General features: G+C 43.6%; 1 protein-coding gene and 1 long non-coding RNA gene across 4 annotated transcripts in view; one reads left to right on the top strand and one right to left on the bottom strand.

The window, feature by feature from the left end:
• Nucleotides 1–20,475, top strand: part of dnah2 (dynein, axonemal, heavy chain 2) — a 503,144-nt gene that overhangs the window by 103,691 nt on the left and 378,978 nt on the right. Inside the window, exons 13-16 of the mRNA XM_063048700.1 lie at nucleotides 5,275–5,457; nucleotides 7,200–7,414; nucleotides 12,960–13,106; nucleotides 14,680–14,836. Coding sequence (XP_062904770.1) covers nucleotides 5,275–5,457; nucleotides 7,200–7,414; nucleotides 12,960–13,106; nucleotides 14,680–14,836 — 702 coding nt within the window. The remainder of the gene's footprint in view (nucleotides 1–5,274; nucleotides 5,458–7,199; nucleotides 7,415–12,959; nucleotides 13,107–14,679; nucleotides 14,837–20,475) is intronic.
• Nucleotides 1–20,475, bottom strand: part of LOC134346884 (uncharacterized) — a 97,378-nt gene that overhangs the window by 2,239 nt on the left and 74,664 nt on the right. For 2 of the 3 annotated variants that reach the window (XR_010018047.1, XR_010018049.1), the window contains exon 6: nucleotides 2,347–2,430. This is a non-coding gene — a long non-coding RNA (uncharacterized LOC134346884). Of the gene's footprint in view, nucleotides 1–693; nucleotides 2,431–15,559; nucleotides 15,690–20,475 lie in introns of those variants that run through there. The other variant, XR_010018048.1, reaches the window with a different exon arrangement.

Below are 20,475 nucleotides of genomic sequence, written 5' to 3'. Positions count from 1 at the left end.
TCTAGCTATAGTTATGTACCTAAGGCTTTTGCATAGTACTGTATGTATAATAAGTAAATCTGAATCTGATTCTTAGAGGGATTGACAGCTAAGATGCACAAGTTTCCTCTGCTGGAGGATCTCAAAGAACAGATAAAGTCTTAGGATAAGAGATTAGCTATTTAGTTGGAAAAAGAGCAATTCCTTCACTCAGAGTTCTGGATCTCTGAGCACAGTAATCCAAGAGAATGATGAATTTATTACTACATACTAATAGAATCAGAGCACATGTGATCAGACAGAAAAGGGAGTAGTGTATTGATTGTTACATGCAAATTGTTACTATATGTTAAATATGGTGCTACATACTACAAGCTAATTGATTACTGAGTTGCCACAATTGATTACTACGTGCAAATGGACTAGAACATAGAACACAGCAATTTATGGCACATTACAGGCCCTTCAGTCCACAATGTTGTGCCGACCATGTAACCTACTCTAGAAACTGCCTAGAATTTCCCTAGCGCATAGCCCTCTATTTTTCTAAGCTCCATGTACCTATCTAAGAGGCTCTTAAAAGACCCTATTGTATCCGCTTCCACCACCACTGCTGGCAGTGCATTCCACACAGCCACCACTCTCTGTGAAAAACTTACCCTAACATATCTTTGGTACCTATTTCCAAGCACCTTAAAACTATGCCCCCTCGTGTTAGCTATTTCAGCCCTGGGAAAATGTCTCTGACTATCCACACAATCAATGCCCTTCATCATCTTATGCACCTCTGTCAAGTCACGTCTCATCCTCCATTGCTCCAACCTCCATGAAGAATATGAACCATCTGCAACCACCTTTTGCTCTCTCTGGGCAAGCCAATTCTGGATCCACGAAGCAAGGTCTCCTTGGATCCCATGCTTCCTTACTCTCTGAAGGAGCCTTGCATGGAGAACCTTATCAAATGTCTTACTACACAACATCCACCTTCATCAATGTGTTTTGTTACATCCTCAAAGAATTCAATCAAGCTCGTAAGGCATGACCTGCCCTTGACAAAGCCATGCTGACTATCCCTCACCAGATTATGTCTCTCCAAATGCTCATAAATCTTGCCTCTTAGGATCTTCTCCAGCAACTTTCCCACCACTGGTCTATAACTTCCTGGGTTATCTCTACTCCCTTCCTTGAACAAGGGAACAACATCCACAACCCTGCCATCCTCCGGTACTTCTCCCATTCCTATTGATGATGCAAAGATTATCGCCACAGGTTCAGCAATCTCCTCCCTCACTTCCCACAGAAGCCTGGGGTATATCCCGTCCGGATCCGGTGACTTTTCTGTAAGTCATCCCCACAATGGCCAATGTCTTTTTCACTGGTGAATACTGAAGTAAAGTATTTATTAAGTACCTCCGCTACCTCCTCCGACTCCATGCACATGTTTCCACCATTGCACCTGATTGGTCTTATTCTCATATGGCTCATCCTCTTGCTCTTACATACTTGTAGAATGCCTTGGGATTTTCATTAATCCAGCTCACCAAGGCCTTAGCATGGCCCTTTCTGACTTTTCTAATTCCACTCTTAAGCTCCTTCCTAACAACCTTGTAATTTTCTAGACCTCTAACAGTACCTATTTTCTTGAACCTTTTGTAAACCTTTCTTTTCTTCTTAACTAGATGTTCTACATCCTTTGTACATATGGTTCTTTAACCCTACCATCCTTTCCCTGCCTCATTGGAACATACCTATGCAGAATTCCATGCAAATGTTCCCTGAACGTATGCCACATTTCTACTGTTCATTTCCCTGAGAACATATGCTCCCTATTCATGCTCCCAAGTTCCTGCCTGATGGCATCATATTTCCCCCTACCCCAATTAAATGTTTTCCCAAATTATCTGCTCCTATCCCTCTCCAGCACTATGGTAAATGAGATAGAGTTGTGGTCACTACCTCCCACCTAGAGACCAGGTTAATTACCCAATACCAGATCAAGTACAGCTCTCCTCTAGTTGGCTTATCTACATATTGCATCAGGAAACCTTCCTGAACACACCTAACAAACTCCACCCCATCTAAACCCCTTGCGCTAAGGAGATGTCAATCAATATCAGGGAATGTATGATCAGACAGGAAGAATAGAGTATCAGCCATGAACTGTTTGTGCAAGCAGCAACTGAAGGGCTGAATGGCCCACGTTTCCATAGATATTTCCATAGATATCTTTCGTTTCCCACACAGAAGTGAAATATCAGTGAAGTGCACCCAAGGTTAAAATTAGGAGTATGTGGTTGTGAGAGGTTGCAAGGCAGGTGTTGAGACGTGATAAGTGAATCATTATTTCATCTCAGTGACAGTACTCACGTAGTAATGAACAGGGGTTTCAGGCAGCAACTTTGCTGGAGACTAACGAAAATAGAAACTGCTACTCAGCAGGTCAGGAAGTGTCTGTCGAGATAAAAACAGTTGATGTTTCCGGTTTTCTGGAGCCTTTATTGGAATCTTTCAACAATCTAGCCACAGTAAATTATAGATTCTTAGAGCTATATAACACAGAAGCATCCCAGCTGGCCTGTACCAATCAAAGTACTTGTCTAAGCTGACCCCACTTGTAGCATACACAAAATGATGGAGGAACTCAGCAAATCAGGAAGCATCTGTGGAAAGGAATAAAGAGTTAATGTTTTGGGCTGAGACCTTCATCAGGACTCCGTTTACCTGCATTTGGCCCACATCCCTTTAAACCAGAGGTTTCCAACCATTTTTATGCCATGGACCAATATTATTAAACAAGGACCCCAAGTTTGGAACCCGTAAGACCATAAGATACAGGGTGCAGAATTTGGACATATAGCCCATCGAGTCTGCTCTGCCATTACATCACAGTTGATCTATTTTCCTTCTTAGCCCCAACTTCCTGCCTTCTCCCACTATCTCTTCATGCACTGACCAATCAAGTATCTGTCAACCTCTGCTTAAATATATATAAAGACTTGGCCTCCACAGCCACCTGTGGCAACAAATTCCACAGATTCACCACTGTGGCTAAAGAAATTCCTCCTCATCTCTGTTCTAAGAGGACACACCTCTATTCTAAGGCTGTGTCCTCTGGTCCTTGACTCTCCCACCATAGGAAGCATCCTCTCCATATCCACTCTATCAAGGCCTTTCACCATTCGATAGGTTCAGTGAGCTCACCTCTCATTCTTCTGACTTCCAGTGAATACAGGCCTAGAGCCATCAAACATTCTTCATATGACAAGCCGTTCAATCCTGGAATCATTTTTGTGAAACCTTCTCCAATGTCAGCACATCCTTTCTTAGATAGGAGGCCCAAAACTGCTCACAATACTTAAGGTGAGGCCTCACCAGTGCTTTATAAAGCCTCAACATTGTATCCTTGCTTTTATATTCTTGTCCTCTTGAAATGAATGGTGACATCACATTTGCCTTCCTGACCACAGACTCAACCTGCAAATTAATCTTTAGGGAATCCGGCACAAGGACTCCCAAGTCCCTTTGCGTCTCAGATTTTTTTTGATTTTCTCTCCATTTAGAAAACCCTTGCTCTAAACCTTCCCAACAGCTTGCCAAGGGTGGTAGAGACAGGTACATTAGGGACATAGAAACATAGAAAATAGGTGCAGGAGTAGGCCATTCGGCCCTTCGAGCTTGCACCCCCATTCAGTATGATCATGGCTGATCATCCAACTCAGAACCCTGTACCAGCCTTCCCTCCATACCCCCTGATCCCTTTAGCCACAAGGGCCATATCTAACTCCCTCTTAAATAATAGCCAGTGAACTGGCCTCAACTGTTTCCTGTGGCAGAGAATTCCACAGATTCACCACTCTCTGTGTGAAGAAGTTTTTCCTAATCTCGGTCCTAAAAGGCTTCCCCTTTATCCTCAAACTGTGACCCCTCGTTCTGGACTTCCCCAACATCAGGAACAATCTTCCTGCATCTAGCCTGTCCAATCCCTTTAGGATCTTATACGTTTCAATCAGATCCCCCCTCAACCTTCTAAATTCCAATGAGTATAAGCCTAGTTCATCCAGTCTTTCATCATATGAAAGTCCTGCCATCCCAGGAATCAATCTGGTGAACCTTCTTTGTAGTCCCTCTATGGCAAGGATGTCTTTCCTCAGATTAGGGGACCAAAACTGCACACAATACTCCAGGTGTGGTCTCACCAAGGCCTTGTACAACTGCAGTAGTACCTCCCTGCTCCTGTACTCGAATCCTCTTGCTATAATTGCCAGCATACCATTCGCCTTTTTCACCGCCTGCTGTACCTGCATGCCCACTTTCAATGACTGGTGTGTAATGACACCCAGGTCTCGTTGCACCTCCCCTTTTCCTAATCGGCCACCATTCAGATAATAATCTGTTTTCCTGTTTTTCCCACCAAAGTGGATAACTTCACATTTATCCACATTAAGTTGCATCTGCCATGAATTTGCCCACTCACCTAACCTATCCAAGTCACCCTGCATCCTCTTAGCATCCTCCTCACAGCAACACTGCCGCCCAGCTTCGTGCCATCCGCAAACTTGGAGATGCTGCATTTAATTCCCTCATCCAAGTCATTAATATATACTGTAAACAACTGGGGTCCCAGCACTGAGCCTTGCGGTACCCCACTAGTTACTGCCTGCCATTCTGAAAAGGTCCCGTTTATTCCCACACTTTGCTTCCTGTCTGCCAACCAATTCTCTATCCACATCAATACTTTACCCCCAATACCGTGTGCTTTAAGTTTGCACACTAATCTCCTGTGTGGGACCTTGTCAAAAGCCTTTTGAAAATTCAAATATACCACATCCACTGGTTCTCCCCTATCCAATCTACTAGTTACATCCTCAAAAAATTCTATGAGATTCGTCATGATTTTCCTTTCACAGATCCATGCTGACTTTGTCCGATGATTTCACCGCTTTCCAAATGTGCTGTTATCACATCTTTGATAACTGACTCCAGCATTTTCCCCACGACCGATGTCAGGCTAACCAGTCTATAATTCCCCGGTTTCTCTCTCCCTCCTTTTTTAAAAAGTGGGGTTACATTAGCCACCCTCCAATCCTCAGGAACTAGTCCAGAATCTAAAGGGACATTTAAAAGACTCTTAGACTGGCAAATGGATGGCTATGTAGGAGGGAAGGGTTAGATTGATCTTGGAGTAGGTTAAAAGGATGGTACAACTTTGTGGGCCTGTACTGTGCTATAATGTTCTATGTTTGAATGCCTTTCAGATGAAGATAAAGACTACTCTCTCACACGTTTTCCTTCCAGACTATCAAACGCACCATTGATAAAAAGACTGTGGAAGTCTACATCCTGTTCAATGAGGAGCTCTCTCGGGTGAATAAAGATCTGAACAGAAAGGCCATCTACTTGCCTCCGCAGATGCCACGTTTCGCTGGCCAGGCGCACTGGGCACGGACTCTCCGCCGGCGCATTGAGAGGTCCATGGAGGTGAGCTGGATGTTGACATTCAGACAAAACTGCAGATGCAAAGAAAGCTGGAGTCCCTAAAGTGGACAAACCATGACATCGTGGATACTCTTTAGTCCATGGTGCCCAAATGGCTTTGTGAAAGAACTCCAGTCAGTCCTGGCCTGATCCTCATCTACAGCCTTGCCAATGCTTCCCTTTCAGTATTTTGCATTTCTATTTTGCAAACTCCTTGTAGAACATAGAACATTACAGCACAGTACAGGCCCTTTGGCCATATTGTTGTGCAACATTTTAACCTTCTCCAAGATCAATTTCACCTTTTCCTCCTATATTGTCCTCCATTTTTCTGTATCCATTTGCCTATCTAAGAGTCTCTTATATGCACCCTGCCTCTACAACCACCCCTGGTAGGGTGCACCCATAACTCTGTTTGGAAAAAAAAAAGGCACCTCTGACATCTTCAATCTGCTTCCTATATCCTTCTGAGCTGCCTGTTCCCAATCACAATACCTCCCTGTGGACAGTCAGAATAGTTGTAATGATATTCTTTGTTCTGAAATCCATCCTGTAAAATCAACACCCTGAATCAATTATAAACTCATGGACTTTTTGAATATATTATGGGATAAATAGCAGGACGTCAAAGTACAGAGTCTAAGCTGAGTTTATTGTCACATGCACAAATATGTGTGTGCACAGATGTAATGAAACACCTACTTGCATCAGCATCACAGGCACAAAGCATCAGATAGACAACATTCACAAGAAAAACTTCAGCATAAATTGAACACAAAATGGTGGAGGAACTCAGCAGGTCAGGCAGCATCTATGGAGAGGAATAAACAGTCAATGTTCTGGGTCAAGACCATCAGGACTGGAAAGGAAGGGGAAGAGGCCAGAATAAGAAGTTGAGCAAAGGGAAAATAGTGCAAGCTGACAGGTGATAGGTTAGTCCAGGTAAGGGAGAAGATAGATGGGTGGGTCCTTCCCCTCTCCCAACCAACTTTTCCTGGCTTCTTCTGCTTTCCTTTTCAGTCTGAGTTACTCCAGCATTTTGTGTATGTTACTTTGGATTTCCAGCATCTGCAGAATCTCATGTGTTTAACATACAAAAAAAGCAGAATTAGAATTAAAAAGATTCAAAGTCTATTTTATGCAAAGTGATCAAAGTAGTCACAGCGTTGCTGAACTATGTGTCAGTTGGTTTAGGAACCAAATGATTGATGGATGGTAGCTGTTCCTGAACGTGGTGTAGGACCTTCAGGTTTTTTTAAATCTCCTGCCCGATGGGAATTGCGGAAGATGGCGTAGCCCTGATGATTTGATGATGTCTGTTGCTTTCTTGAGGCAGTGCATCCTACAGATACTACTGGGAGTGATGTGCCTGTGATGTATTGGGAAAAGTCCACTGCTCTCTGCAATTTCTTACAATCCTGTACATTCAAATTGCTGTACCAGACTGTAATGCATCCAGTCAGGGTACGTCCAACAGTACATCAGTAGAAGTTTGTTAGAGTGTTTGGTGACAAGTAGAAGCTCCTTTAACTCCTAGGAAAGAAAAGATGTTGGCTTGCCTTCCTTGAGATTGTGCCTACATGCATGGCTCAGGACAGGTCAACTGATACAACATTGTTATTTCTCTGGAAATTCAACTCCACAACAGGCAGAATCAGAACTGGTAGATACAACTTTGTTTATCAGGTACTTTGACAAGTAATAAAATGTTAATTTCATATCATTCTTTGCTTTGTAATCCACAGTTTCTGGCACAAGCCACCTTCCTGCCCAAAATTGGACTGGGAGATGAGTCAATAGCATTCTACAAGTCACTGGAGCAGTCACTGGATGAATTTGTGCGCAAGACCTTCACTGAATGGACTGTCAATGTGGACCGGGAAAACATAAAACGTTTGGAGAGACCTCTGATGGTTCGAACTAATGATGAATATGGCCGACTCAGCGTAAACTTCGACATGTCAGTTTTTGGTAGTTACTGGGAAAGACAGGGAACAAGGTGGGGCTGATAGTGTGTGCCAACTAATCAGAAGTGTCATCATGGACAAACCCCAGGCACTGATTACAGTACAGCGGTGGATATGGTGTATATGGACTTTAGTAAGGCTTTTGATAAGGTGACCAATGGTAGTCTTGTCCAGAAAGTCATGAGACATAGTATACATGGGGACTTGGCTACATGGACTCAGAAATGGCTTGCCCACAGAAGGCAGTGGATGACAGTAGATGGAGCATTTTCTGCCAGGAGGAGGATGCTCTTCAGGGATCTGTTCTGTGACCCCTGCTTTTTGTGATTTTTATAAATGACTTGGATGAGGAAGTGGAAGGTAGTAAGTCAGTAGTGCAAGTTCAAATTCAGTTTATTGTCATTCATCTGTGTGTATGTATACCACCAAATGTTCCTCCAGACCAAGGTGCACAACACAGTACATACAACTCACACATATAACACATAATTTACTACTGGCAATATTATTTTAATGGATAATAAGGTGCATTTATGACGCAAGTTAAAAAGTAAACTGCATAACACTACTGGCACTTGATATGTGATGAGACCTGGGTGGTCAGTACACTTGTCCTGATGCTACAGTACCTCCTGCCTGATGGCTGGGGAGGTGGGGGGGGGCGGTCAAAGAGATTGTAGGATGGATGGGAGGAATTATTGACAATGCTAAGGGCCCTGCATACACAGCACCCCTGATAAATATCTCTAATGGGTAGAAGAGAGACACCAATGATCTTCTCAGCAGTCCTTGTAATACTTTGGAGGGACTTGTAGTCAGATGTCTTGCAATTCCCATACCAGACAGTGATGAAGCTGGTCAGGACAATCTCGATAGTGCTCCTGTAAAAATTGGTTAGAATGAAAATGGGGGGTATCTGGAAGCCTCATTTGTCTCAATCTCCTCATGAAGTGGAGATACTGCTGTGCTTTCTTAACCAAGGAGGTGGTGTTGAGGGACTAAGTAGGTCATCCATTTATCCTCACATACTGTAGATGTCGTTAATAATGATGACGCCCTCAGTGCATTTCTCCATTTAGCCAATCACATATTCATTGATGTTAATGTGATTGTTGCAGGTAGCCGCCTCTCTGAACGTGTTCCAGTCCATGTTTTCAAGACAGTCCCTCAATTATGAGGTTGCTCCTTCTGGCCAGTCCTTCATCCAACACATTATCCTCTGCAACCTCCAACATTTCCAAAGGAATCCTAGCACTAGACACATTTTTACCTACCTCCCCACCCCCACTGCTTTCCACATGGATCGCTGCCTCCATGATTCTGCTGTCCATTCATACCTCCCCACTATTCTCCCTCCTTGCACTTATCCCTGCAAGTGGCCTGAGTGCCACACCTGCCCTTTCACCTCCTACCTCACCTCTATTCAGGGCCCTGACAATCCTTGCAGGTGAGGCAACACTTCACCTGTGAATCTGCTAGGGTCGTCAGTTGTGTTTGGTGCTCCCGATGCAGTCTCCTCTACATTGGTGAGACCTGTTCGTTGAGCGTCTCCGCACCATTTGTCATAAGCAGGACTTCCTGGTGTTCAAACATTTTAATTCCCATTCCCATTCCCATGTGACGGTCCATGGCCTCCTCTTGTGCCAAGATGAGATCACCCTCGGGTTGATGGAGAAACACCTTATATTTCATCTGAGTACCCTCGTGAATATCGATTTCTCCTTCTGGAAAGTAAATTCCATGCCCTTTCCCTATTTCCTACTTTGACCTTTTACCTCTTCTCACCTGCCTATTACTTCCCCTGGGTCACTTCCTCCTTCCCTTTCTCTTGTGGTCCACTCTCCTCCAGCTGTTGACCATTCCCATGCACTTGGCTTTACCTATCACCTTCCAGCTAGCCTCCTTCCCCTCTCCCAACCTTATCATTCTGGTATCTTCCCCTTTCCTTCTCAATCCTGAAGATGGATCTCAGCTCAAAACATTGACTGTTTATTCATTTCTATAGATGCTGCCTGACCTGCTGAGTTCCTCCAGCATTTTGTGTGTGTTATCTCACTTTGAATTAGTTTAACTGGTTTAATTTGTGGTTGAATTAGCGGTCAGAGAACCAGAGATGAGGGCTGGGAGCAGCTTTGTTTGCGCCAGGGGTGTTATTATCAACGAGGCCTAATGTGTTCTCAGCAAAGTCAACATGCTGATAGAATTTATTATGCTGGCACGCGGGTTGATGGTGTTGTGGTTCATGTTGAAGGCGAATGCAAACATATTTCACTGTATGTTTCTCTGTACACGTGACAGATAAACTTGAATCTTGAAGGTTGATGTAGGTTACAACAGATCATTGACAGAATGCAGATCTGGGCAGTTGAAGTTCAACCTGAAAAAAATTTGAAGTGATTCACTTTGGAAGGTCTAATTTGAAGGCAGAATATATGGTTAATAGCAGGATTCTTACATGTGAATGTCTGAAGGAACAGGGGGATCTTGGAGTCTAAATCCATAGATCCCTCAAATATGCCATGCAAGTTGATAGGGTTGCTAAGAAGGTGTATGGTGTGTTTGCCCTCAGGGGACTCAGTTCAAGAACTATGAGGTAATTTTGCAGCTGTATACAACCCTGGTTAGACCACACTTGGAGTATTGTGTTCAGTTCTGGTCACCTTATTATAGAAAGCTTTAGAGATGGTGCAGAGGAGATTTACCAGGATGCTGCCTAGATTAGAGGGCATGCCATATGGGGATAGGTTGAGCTTTTCTCTTTGGAGCAAAGGAGGATGAGAGGTGACTTGATAGGAGTGTATATGATTACAAGAGGCAAAGATAGAATGGACAGCCAGAGACTTTTTCCCAGGGCAGAAATGGCCAATACAAGGATGCATAATTTTAAGATGGTTGGAGGAAAGTATAAGGGGAATGTTAGGGGTAAGTGTTTTTACGCAAAGAATTGTGGGTACATGGATCACACTATCAGTGCTGGTGGTAGAGGCAGACACATTATGACATCTAAAATAATCTTAGGTACATGGATGATAAGAAATTGGAGGGCTATTTTTGAAAGGATAGGTCAGATTGATCTTAATGTACATTATAAGGTTGACACAGCATTGTGCGATGAAGCACCAGCACGGCCCTGCGGTGTTCAATGTTCTTACAGTTCCCTATCTTCAGTGGCCTCACTATCCAGCCAAAAAGTTAGCGTATCTTATTTGACTGTACTATCTGTTGTCTGGTATTCTTCTTGGGTGTTCCATAGGCAAAAGGGGAATGAAAATTAGAGGCATGAGAGAGGAGCTGGTCAAAATTGATTGGAAAGGAACAGTAGCAGGGATGACAACAGAGCAGCAATGGCTGGAATTTCTGGGAACAATTCAGAAGACATAGGATATATACATCCCAAAGAGAAAGAAGTATTCTAAAGGCAGGATGATGCAACTGTGGCTGACAGAAGTCCAAAGTCCAACATAAAACCAGAGAGGGTATATAATAGAGCAAAAAATAGTGGTAAGTTAGAAGATTTGGAAGCTTTTAAAAACCAATAGAAGGCAACTAAAAAAATCATAAAGAAGGAGAAGATGGAATACGAAGGTAAGCTAGCCAATAATATTAAAGAGCATACCAAAAGTTTCTTCAGATATATAAAGTGTAAAAGAGAGGCAAGAATAGATCTTGGACTGCTGGAAAATGATGATGGAGAGGCAGTAATGGGGGACAAGGAAATGGCAGAAGAAACGATTAAGTATTTTGCATCAGCCTTCACTTTTGGCAGTATGCCAAAAGTTCGAGAGTGTCAGCAGGCAGAAACGAGTGAAGTTGCAGTTACTAGGGAGCAGGTTCTTGGGGAACTGAAAGGTCTGAAGGTAGATAAGTCACCTGGACCAGATGGTGTACACCCCAGGGTTCTGAAAGAGGTGGCTGAAGGGAACATGGAGGCATTAGTTATGAACTTTCGATAATCAATTGATTCTGGCATGGTTCCAGAGGATTGGAAAATTGCAAATGTCATTCCTCTCTTCAAGAAGGGAATAGGCAGAGGAAAGGAAATTATAGGCCAGTTAGTTTGGCCTCAGTGGTTGGAGTTGATTGTTAAGAGATGGTTTCAGGTTATTAGGAGGCATATGATAAAACAGGCTATAGTCAGCATGGTTTCCACAAGGGAAATTCTTGCCTGACAAATCTTTTGGAATTCTTTGAAGAAATAATAAGCAGGATAGACAAAGGAGAATTGATAAATGTTGTGTACTTGGATATTCAGAAGACCTTTGACAAGGTGCCACACACGAAGCTGTTTAACAAGTTAAGAGCCCATAGTATTTTGGGAAAGATACTGGTATGGATAAAACATTGGCTGATTGGCAAGGGGTAAAGAATGGGAATAGAAGGAGCCTTTTCTTGTTGGCTGCCGGTGACTAGTGGTATTCCACAAGGGTCGATATTGGGACTGTGTCTTTTTACGTTATATGTCATTGATTTGAATGACAGAATTGATTGTTTTGTGGACACGTTTGTGGATGACACAAAGATAGGTGGAGGGGCAGGTAGTTTTGAGGAAATAGAGAGGCTACAGAAGGACTGAGACAGGTTAGGAGAATAGGCAAAGAAGTGGCAGAGGGACTACAGTGTTGGGAAATATATTGTCATACGCTTTGGTAGAAGAAATAAAAGTGTAGGCTATTTTCTAAGTGTGGAGAAAATACAAAAATCTGAGGTGCAAGTGGGCTTGGGAGTCCTCATGCAGGATTCCCTAAGGGTTAATTTGCAGGTTGAGTCGGTGGTGAGGAAGGCAAATGCAATGTTAGCATTCATTTCAAGAGGACAAGAATATAAAAGCAAGGATGTAATATTGAGGCTTTATAAAGCACTGGTGAGGCCTCACTTGGAGTTTTGGGCCCCTATCTAAGTAAGAAATTTCTGACACTGGAGAGGGTTCAAAGGAGGTTCACGAAAATGATTCTAGGATTGAAAGGCTTGTCATATGAGGAGTGTTTGATGGCTCTGGGCCTCTACTCATTGGAATTTAGAAGAATGAGGAGTGACCTCATTGGAAGCAATTGCATATTGAAAGGCCTCAATAGAGTGAATGTAGAGAGAATATTTCCTTTAGTGGGGAGTCTAAGATCAGAGGACACAGCCTCAGAATAGAGGGGCATCCTTTTAAAATGGAGATGAGGAATTTCTTTAGTCAGAGAGTAGTGAATCTGTGGAATTCATTGCCACAGGTGACTGTGGAGGCCAATTCATTGGGTATATTTAAGACAGAGCTTGATAGATTCTTGACTGGTCAGGGCATGAAAGGATACAGGGAGAAGGCAGGAGATTGGGGTTGAGAAGGAAAAAGGATCGGCCATGATGAAATGGTGGAGCAGACTCAATGGGCCAAGTGGCCTAATTCTGTTTCTATATCTTTTGGTCTTAAATTCCCTTTATGGTATTAATGCTTTTCCTAAATATAACTAAAAGCAGTCTGTGACAATCCTGATCAGCAGACATTACTCAAGAGAAAGCGCTGCTAGTTGTGTTACTCCTTCTGCTTCTGTGCAGGTACCTGTTGGAGTTGTTTGATGAAATCCATTATTGGGAACGGTTACTTTTTGAGATCCCTCACTATGTAATGGAGATCTATCAGCGCCGAGAGGAACTCAGGAAGCTCCGGGAGAGTGTTCTTCTGGTCGTGCGTGATTACAACAGGTCAGTGAAGACTCATTACTTTTTGATTGAGATTGTTAACCACGTGCCATCTGAAGAGGGAGTCCTATATTCATGGCTGTAGATTCATAATGCAATCTCACCAACATTTGTTGTCTATTTTGGCCTCCTCTTGCACCTCTTCCTGCCGCTACCTGTTAGGAGTTTGTATGTTCTCCCTGTGAGCACGTGGATTTCCTCCAAAAGCTCTGGTTTCCTCCCACATTCCAAAGACGTATGGGTTAGTAGATTAATTGTGTGGCACAGGTTTGTCGGGGCAGAAAGACCTTTTACCATGCTAATAAATAAAATAATATGTAACAATCTGAGGCATGGGGAGAGGACAGAGAGGAAAACGGATTGTCGATGGTTCAATATATCCACTTAATATCAGAGAATGTATGCAGTATGCAACCTGAAATTCTTACTCTTTCCAGACATCTACAAAACAAGAAAAACACCAAATAATGAGTGACTGGAAAAACATTATAACCCCAAAGCTCCACCTTCCCTTCCACGCACAAGCAGCAACAAAGCATCAATGCTCTCTTTGACCCTCCCCTTCCCCAACTTATTACAGCAAAAAAGCAGCAGCCTCCCTATCACCTACTATGCAAGCAGTAGTAAAGTCCCCAAAGAGACCATGATCGAAAGGCCATTAAAAACTCCTGTTCACCCAACAGTTGAACATAGCACAGGCTCTCTCTCTCTGGCTGACAAGAGGAGAGAAGTATCACTCCTGCCACAGCGAGAGGGGAGACCAACAGCTCTCTGTTCTGATGTTACAGTTTGCAGTGTTGTTTGTTATTTCGAGTTCCCCGACTTGAGAATTGACAGCAAACTCACCATCGAGAGAGATAGAGAGAGCACGGTAGACTGAGTGCAGAGGCCTCTAACAGCTCTCTTAATGTTCCGATCTCCTGGGACGCTTCAGTTGATGAGCCTGGCTTGGAATCGAGTTCACGTGGCTGCACCCCAAACTGCACATCTTCCAAGCTGCTCCTGAAGATATCAACAATGGCTGCTCATGAGCTTGAAGAGCAGGAAGCCACCTGCTCCCACGGCTTCACGTGATCCTGATCGGGGGGAGGGGCTAATCAGGTGCTACACCTTGCAGGCTAGCGGAGAGAAGAAGTTCCTTAAATCTCCTTTGGTAGAGACAACCTGTATCTCCACCCAAGCACCCAATTTGCAAGTTTAGGTGTCTGATTGCCCAGGGTTAAATTCCCACCCTGCTCTATCAGGGCTACACTTTTCTCTGCTTCCCAGCAGTACCGAGTGACTCTCTTAGGTAGTGTTCATGTTTGATGTCCCTAGGCAAGACTGGCAGCCACTTTAACACCACCCCAAGTTCACCATCTGAAGCATAGCCACAACTGTCAAATGTCAAATTGTATGCAGCAAACTGCATGAATCCCTCAGTGACGAGAGATCTGTGGAAAGAGAAACAGGTATAATGTTTCAGGCCAAAGACACTCCTGAGTCCAGGGCCAAGATCCAAAGGCTCTGTGAGGAGGAGAGATTGTACAGATACAAGAAAGAAGTCCAAATTAGAATTGTATATTTATTTTTTTAGCATCCTTGATGAGTTGACAAAGGAGCAAAGGAATCTCTTCAAAGACAGAATCAAATTCCTGGACATGAAAATTTCCCCAGGGTTGACCAAGCTCAAGTGGTCATCCAGAATCCTGTCGAGTTACTTCATTGATGAGTGCAGGATGCAGGCCAGACAGGTGTGTACCTTGCTTGGGGTGGGATGCTTCTACGTATTATCTGCTCCATTTTCACTCTCTGCAGCCTGTATTGTCCAACAGAGGTAATTTTGAGGTCAAGAGTCCATCATATACCAAGGAACCTTTCATTAGTCTAACAACAGCGGGCTGGAAGATGTCCTTAGGCTTGGTGGTATGTGCTGTCATGATTTTGCCTGATAGGAGGGTGGGGTTGGTGGAGAAGAGAGTGTCGAGGCGGAGTAGATTCTGTGATAAAACACAGATATGGTAAAATCAGAAGTAACAAGCCTGGGTGTTATCCTTGATTCAGATTTGAATTTTAAATCCCACATAAAGAAAGTGACCAGAGCTGCATTTAAGTGCAGAGCTGCACTTAAGAAATATTGCAAAGGTATGCCTGTTCCTATCATGTAATGATTCTGAAAAATTAACTCATGCCTTTATACCGAATAGACAAGATTACTGCAACTAAGAGAAAATCTGCAGATGCTGGAAATTCAAGCAACACACACAAAATGCTGGAGGAACTCAGCAGGCCAGGTAGCATCTATGGAAAACAGTAAACGGTTGACACTTCGGGCTGAGAGATACTGCCTGGCCTCCTGACATACTGCAATATACTTTTTACTAGCTTTCCAAAGGCAGCATTTGACTGAGTATGGCACCTAGCTAAAATGGAGTCAATGGGAATTGGGGGAAATCCTCCACTGGTTAGAATCATACCTGACACAAAGGAAGATGGCTGTGGTGGTTGGAGGTCAATCATCTCATCCTCAGGACATCACTGCAGAAGTTCCTCAGGGAAGTGTCCTCAGACCAACCATCTTCAGCTGCTTCATCAATGACCTTCCTTCTGTCATAAGGTCAAAAGTGAGGATGTTTGTAGATGACTGCACAATGTTCTGCACCATTTGTGACTCCTCAGTTAGTGAAGCAGTTCATACCCAAATGCAGCAGGTCCTGGACAATATCCAGGCTTGGGCTGACAAGTGGCCAGTAACATTCAAGCCAGGCAATGACCATCTCCAACAAGAGATATTCTAACCATCGTCCCTTGACATTCAATGGCATCGCCTTCACTGAATCCCCTAATATCAGCATCCTGGAGGTTACTATTGACAGGAAACTGAACCGGTCTAGCCATATAAACGCCGTGGCTACCAGAGCAGGTCAAAGGCTAGGAATCCTGCAGTGTGTAACTCACCTCCTGACTCCCCAAAGCCTGTCCACCATCTACAAGGCTCAGGTCAGGAGTGTAATGGAATACTCACCACTCCCCTGGATGAGTGAAGCTCCATCAACACTCAAGAAGCTTGACGTCATCCAGTACAAGGCAGCCCACTTGATTGGTGCCCCTTCCACCATCATCCAATCCCTCCACCATCATCCAATCCCTCCACCATCATCCAATCCCTCCACCATCATCCAATCCTTCCTCCATCATCCAATCCCTCCACCATCATCCAATCCCTCCACCATCATCCAATCCCTCCACCATCAACCAATCCCTCCACCATCATCCAATCCCTCCACCATCATCCAATCCCTCCACCATCATCCAATCCTTCCTCCATCATCCAATCCCTCCACCATCATCCAATCCCTCCACCATCATCCAATCCTTCCTCCATCATCCAATCCCTCCACCATCATCCAATCCCTCCACCATCATCCAATCCTTCCTCCATCATCCAATCCCTCCACCATCATCCAATCCCTCCACCATCATCCAATCCCTCCACCATCATCCAATCCCTCCACCATCATCCAATCCCTCCTCCATCATCCAATCCCTCCACCATCATCCAATCCCTCCACCATCATCCAATCCCTCCACCATCATCCAATCCCTCCACCATCATCCAATCCCTCCACCATCATCCAATCCCTCCACCATCGATGAACAGTTGCATCAGCATGTACTATCTACAAGATACACTGCAACAACACGCAGAAGTTCCTAAGGCAGCTCCTTCCAGAGCCACGGCCACTACCATTTAAAGAATGAGAACAGCAGATACCTGGGAACACTACCACTTGGTCCTCCTCCAAGTCACTCACCATCCTAACTTGGAAACATATCACCATTCCTTCATTGTCACTGGGTCAAAATCATGGAATTCCCTCCCTAACAGCACTGTGGGTGTACCTACACCTCAGGGACTGCAGCAGTTCGAGAAGGCAGCTCATCACCACCTTCTCAAGGACAACCAGGGATGGGCAATAAACGCTGGCTTAGCTGGTGACACCCACATCCTGTAAATGAATAAATTTAAAAAAATCTATTGACAAACATCAATCAGAATGCTGCTGCTAGACTTTTAACTAAAATTAGGATGAGGGAGTATATCACTCTCACCTGAGCTTCTCTGCATTGGCTTCTTATATCTTTTAAGATTATTTTTTAAAGTTCTCTTACTTTTTAAAGCTCTTAATGGTCTGTGAGTACATTTCAGAATTGCTTTTATTTTATAATCTTGCTCGAGCTCTCAGACCTTCTTTTGCTGGTCCCTTACATTTAAACAATCTCCCTCAAAAGATAATTGGCACGTCAGCTTTTCTGAACTACTAAACTGTGCAATTCAATGCCTAAAACCATAAGGGATGCAGACTCAGTTGACACTTTTAAATGCTGGCTCAAAACCTGTTTAGAAACTTCCTTTCAACTAACATTTTTTATCTTTTATTTTCATGTTTGCACTTTATCCCTTTGAATTAAATCTTCTGTCTGAATAATAATCTATAAATAAATTATTTTTATTATTATTTCACTTGCATAAGGAGTTGAGTTAATATCTGAATGTGAATGTGAGTAGAAATGTGAATAAAAAGATTACCTATTAGGTCTATCAAGGACCATGTGAAACACACTACAGGCTGCTCTTTCCAAGAGAAATGAAAAGATTTTTGTGATGTGTTCATATGGAGACTGCCGCAAATGCATCACTGAGTGTAACAAACATATCCCTTTGAGCAGGGTCTGTCTCAGTAAACCAGTGGTCCTGTTTTATGTGAATTGCAGCCACTCGCTGCTTCAGTGGGGAGGGACTCCATTTCCATCCATTTTCAGGATGTGATTCCCACATCTCTAGTAAAAACCTTGAAATTCTATGTAATAAAAGTGTCCTGTGATTTATTATGCCACCTGAAGTTCGCAGCTACGAGTTACTGTCAGTTTACCACAAAGAAGTAAAGATGCTGCTTTTCTATTGTGTTCTCCATCCTCTCAGGATACCTTGAAGTGCATCTTGGCCAAGGAAACATTATATTTCTGCTGTAATATGGTATACACAATAACCTTGCTGTGCACGGCAAACTCCCAGAAACTGCAATGTGATAATGACCCGATAACCTGTTCAATGTCATCAAGCCACACAGCAGAGAAACAGGCCTTTCAGCACAACTTGTTCCTGCTGACTGTGTTACCTAGCTAGCTAGTCCCATCTGCCTGTGTTTGGTCCACTGCTCCTATCTATGGCATAACTAGATGTTTAGCATCAAGGGGAAGGTACAGGAGCCTGAAGACATGCACTTAACATTTCAGGAACAGCTTCTTCCCCTCCACCATCAGATTTCTGAATGGACAATGAATCCATAATTACTACCTCACTATTTTTTTCCCTTCTGTTTTAACTTCTTATTTAATATATTAGATGCAATATATATATTTATTGTAATTGATAGATTTTTAAAATTATGTATTGCAATGTACTGCCGCAAAACAACAAATTTCATGACATATGCCAGTGATATTAAACCTTATTCTGATTCAGACTCTCATGTTGCTGATGTGCCCACCTCAACTCCTGTTTCTGGTAGTTCATGCTAAATATGCACAATTATTTGCATGAAGAAACTCCCCCTGATGTCCCTTTTAAATCTCTTGCCTCTATTCTTAAATGTATACCGTCTTGTTTTTTAGCTCCCTCTCCCTAGGAAGGACTGTGTGCTTTCACCCTGTCTCCCTCCCTCTTGACCTCAGGTCACCCCTCAATTTCCTATGTCCCAGGGAATAAAGTACTAATCTACACAACTTCTCCTTGTAATTCAGACCCACCCCCCAATGTCCAGGCAACATGCTGGTGAATCTTTTCTGCGCTCTTTCTGGTTTAATAGCATCTTTTCAATAACAGCGTCACCAAAACTGTATACAAGGAGATCAAGATGACCCCTCATCATCATAGCTTGTCACACCAGCCAGCCAGCCACTCTAGTGTTGTTTGGTTGATGTTGAGCAGGTCAGTGTCAGCTAGATCAGGTGAGAGTGGGCAGTTGCGCAGAACGTGTTCAATGTTCTGTACCCTTTCACCACACTCACAGGATTCGCTGGTCTTTAAACCCCACTTCACCATATTGTCTCCCGTCCTACAAACTCCCGCTCTCGCTCTGTTGAGAGTGCACCACTTCCGTCTGTCAAGCAGTGCCCTGTCTGGTAACATTTCTGTGGGGTCTTGCACTGTATTGTTTGGTGGGGTTCTGGCTTCTGTTTGTTGTCAGAGGTCAATCCTGTACGTTTGGGGGGGATGTTCCGTGCGGTAGTTCCTCCACTGTGATTTTAGGCGGTTGGAAAGTGGCACATGATGATGTAATGGGTGCCGTGGATCCAAGTTCTGTTTACCTTTTTCAATTTTTGTTGTAGTGTGTCTTCAGATCTCTGGGGGAGCAATGCCTGCAGGTCTGTAAATGATGTTAGTGGGTGTGGGGCGCAGTGTGCCTGTGATTATTCAGCAGGCTTTGTTAAGCAACGGGTCTATTTTCCTCGCATGGGCTGATCTGCCCCACACAGGTGCACAGTATTCTGCAGTTGCATAGCAGAGTGCTAGGGCAGTTGATCTAAGTGTGTGCACATTGGCTCCCCATTTCATGCCTGCTAATTTTTTCAAGAGAGAATTGTGAGAGCCAACTTTCCCTTGGAGGTTTTGGATGTGGGTGGCAAATGAGAGCGTCCTATCCCTATCCAGTGTCAAGCCCAGGTAAATTGGAGTCGGTTGGTGTTTGAGCTCCTTCCCACACCAGAAGATCTTGAGTTTCCGAGCTGCTTCTCGATTCCTCAGGTGAAATGCACACACTTGAGTTTTTGACGAATTTGGGTTCAGGGACCACTTTTCATAATACTACTTCATTGCTTTGAGGACTGCTGTAAGTCGTAGTTCAACTTCTTGGAAGGAGTTAGTTTGTGTTGCTATGCATAGGTTGTCTGCATAGATAAACCTGCATGTGTTAAGAAAGGTTGGTTGGTCGTTTGTGTAAACATTGAATAGTAGAGGTGCTGGGACTGATCCCTGTGGTAGTCCGTTCTTTTGTGGATGTCATCTACTCTTAATTCCATTCATTTCTACATAAAATCTGCGATTTTCTAGGAAGCTGCTTATTACTTTGCTAATAATTTGTTAAGTCAACGACTACTGCCCCTGTAATTTGTCGCATTTCAAAGCCATCCTCGATATACTGGGTTAAGTTCAGGGCTCGACCGCAGCAAGAGCGGCCTGGCCTGAACCCAGCTTGGTCGGGTGTTAGAAGATCTTCGACTAAGGGGGATATTCTTTTCAGTATGAGTCCCTCATAGAGTTTATAGAGGGTGCAGAGCAAGGAAATTGGTCTGTAATTTTTAGGAATGTCTACTGGGTTTTAGGAGAGCA

This window comes from Mobula hypostoma, chromosome 5, assembly GCF_963921235.1.
Source record: "Mobula hypostoma chromosome 5, sMobHyp1.1, whole genome shotgun sequence".
Lineage (NCBI taxonomy): Eukaryota > Metazoa > Chordata > Chondrichthyes > Myliobatiformes > Myliobatidae > Mobula > Mobula hypostoma.
The sequence above is the reverse complement of the archived record's forward strand: the minus strand, read 5'-3'. Positions and strand labels throughout refer to the sequence as shown.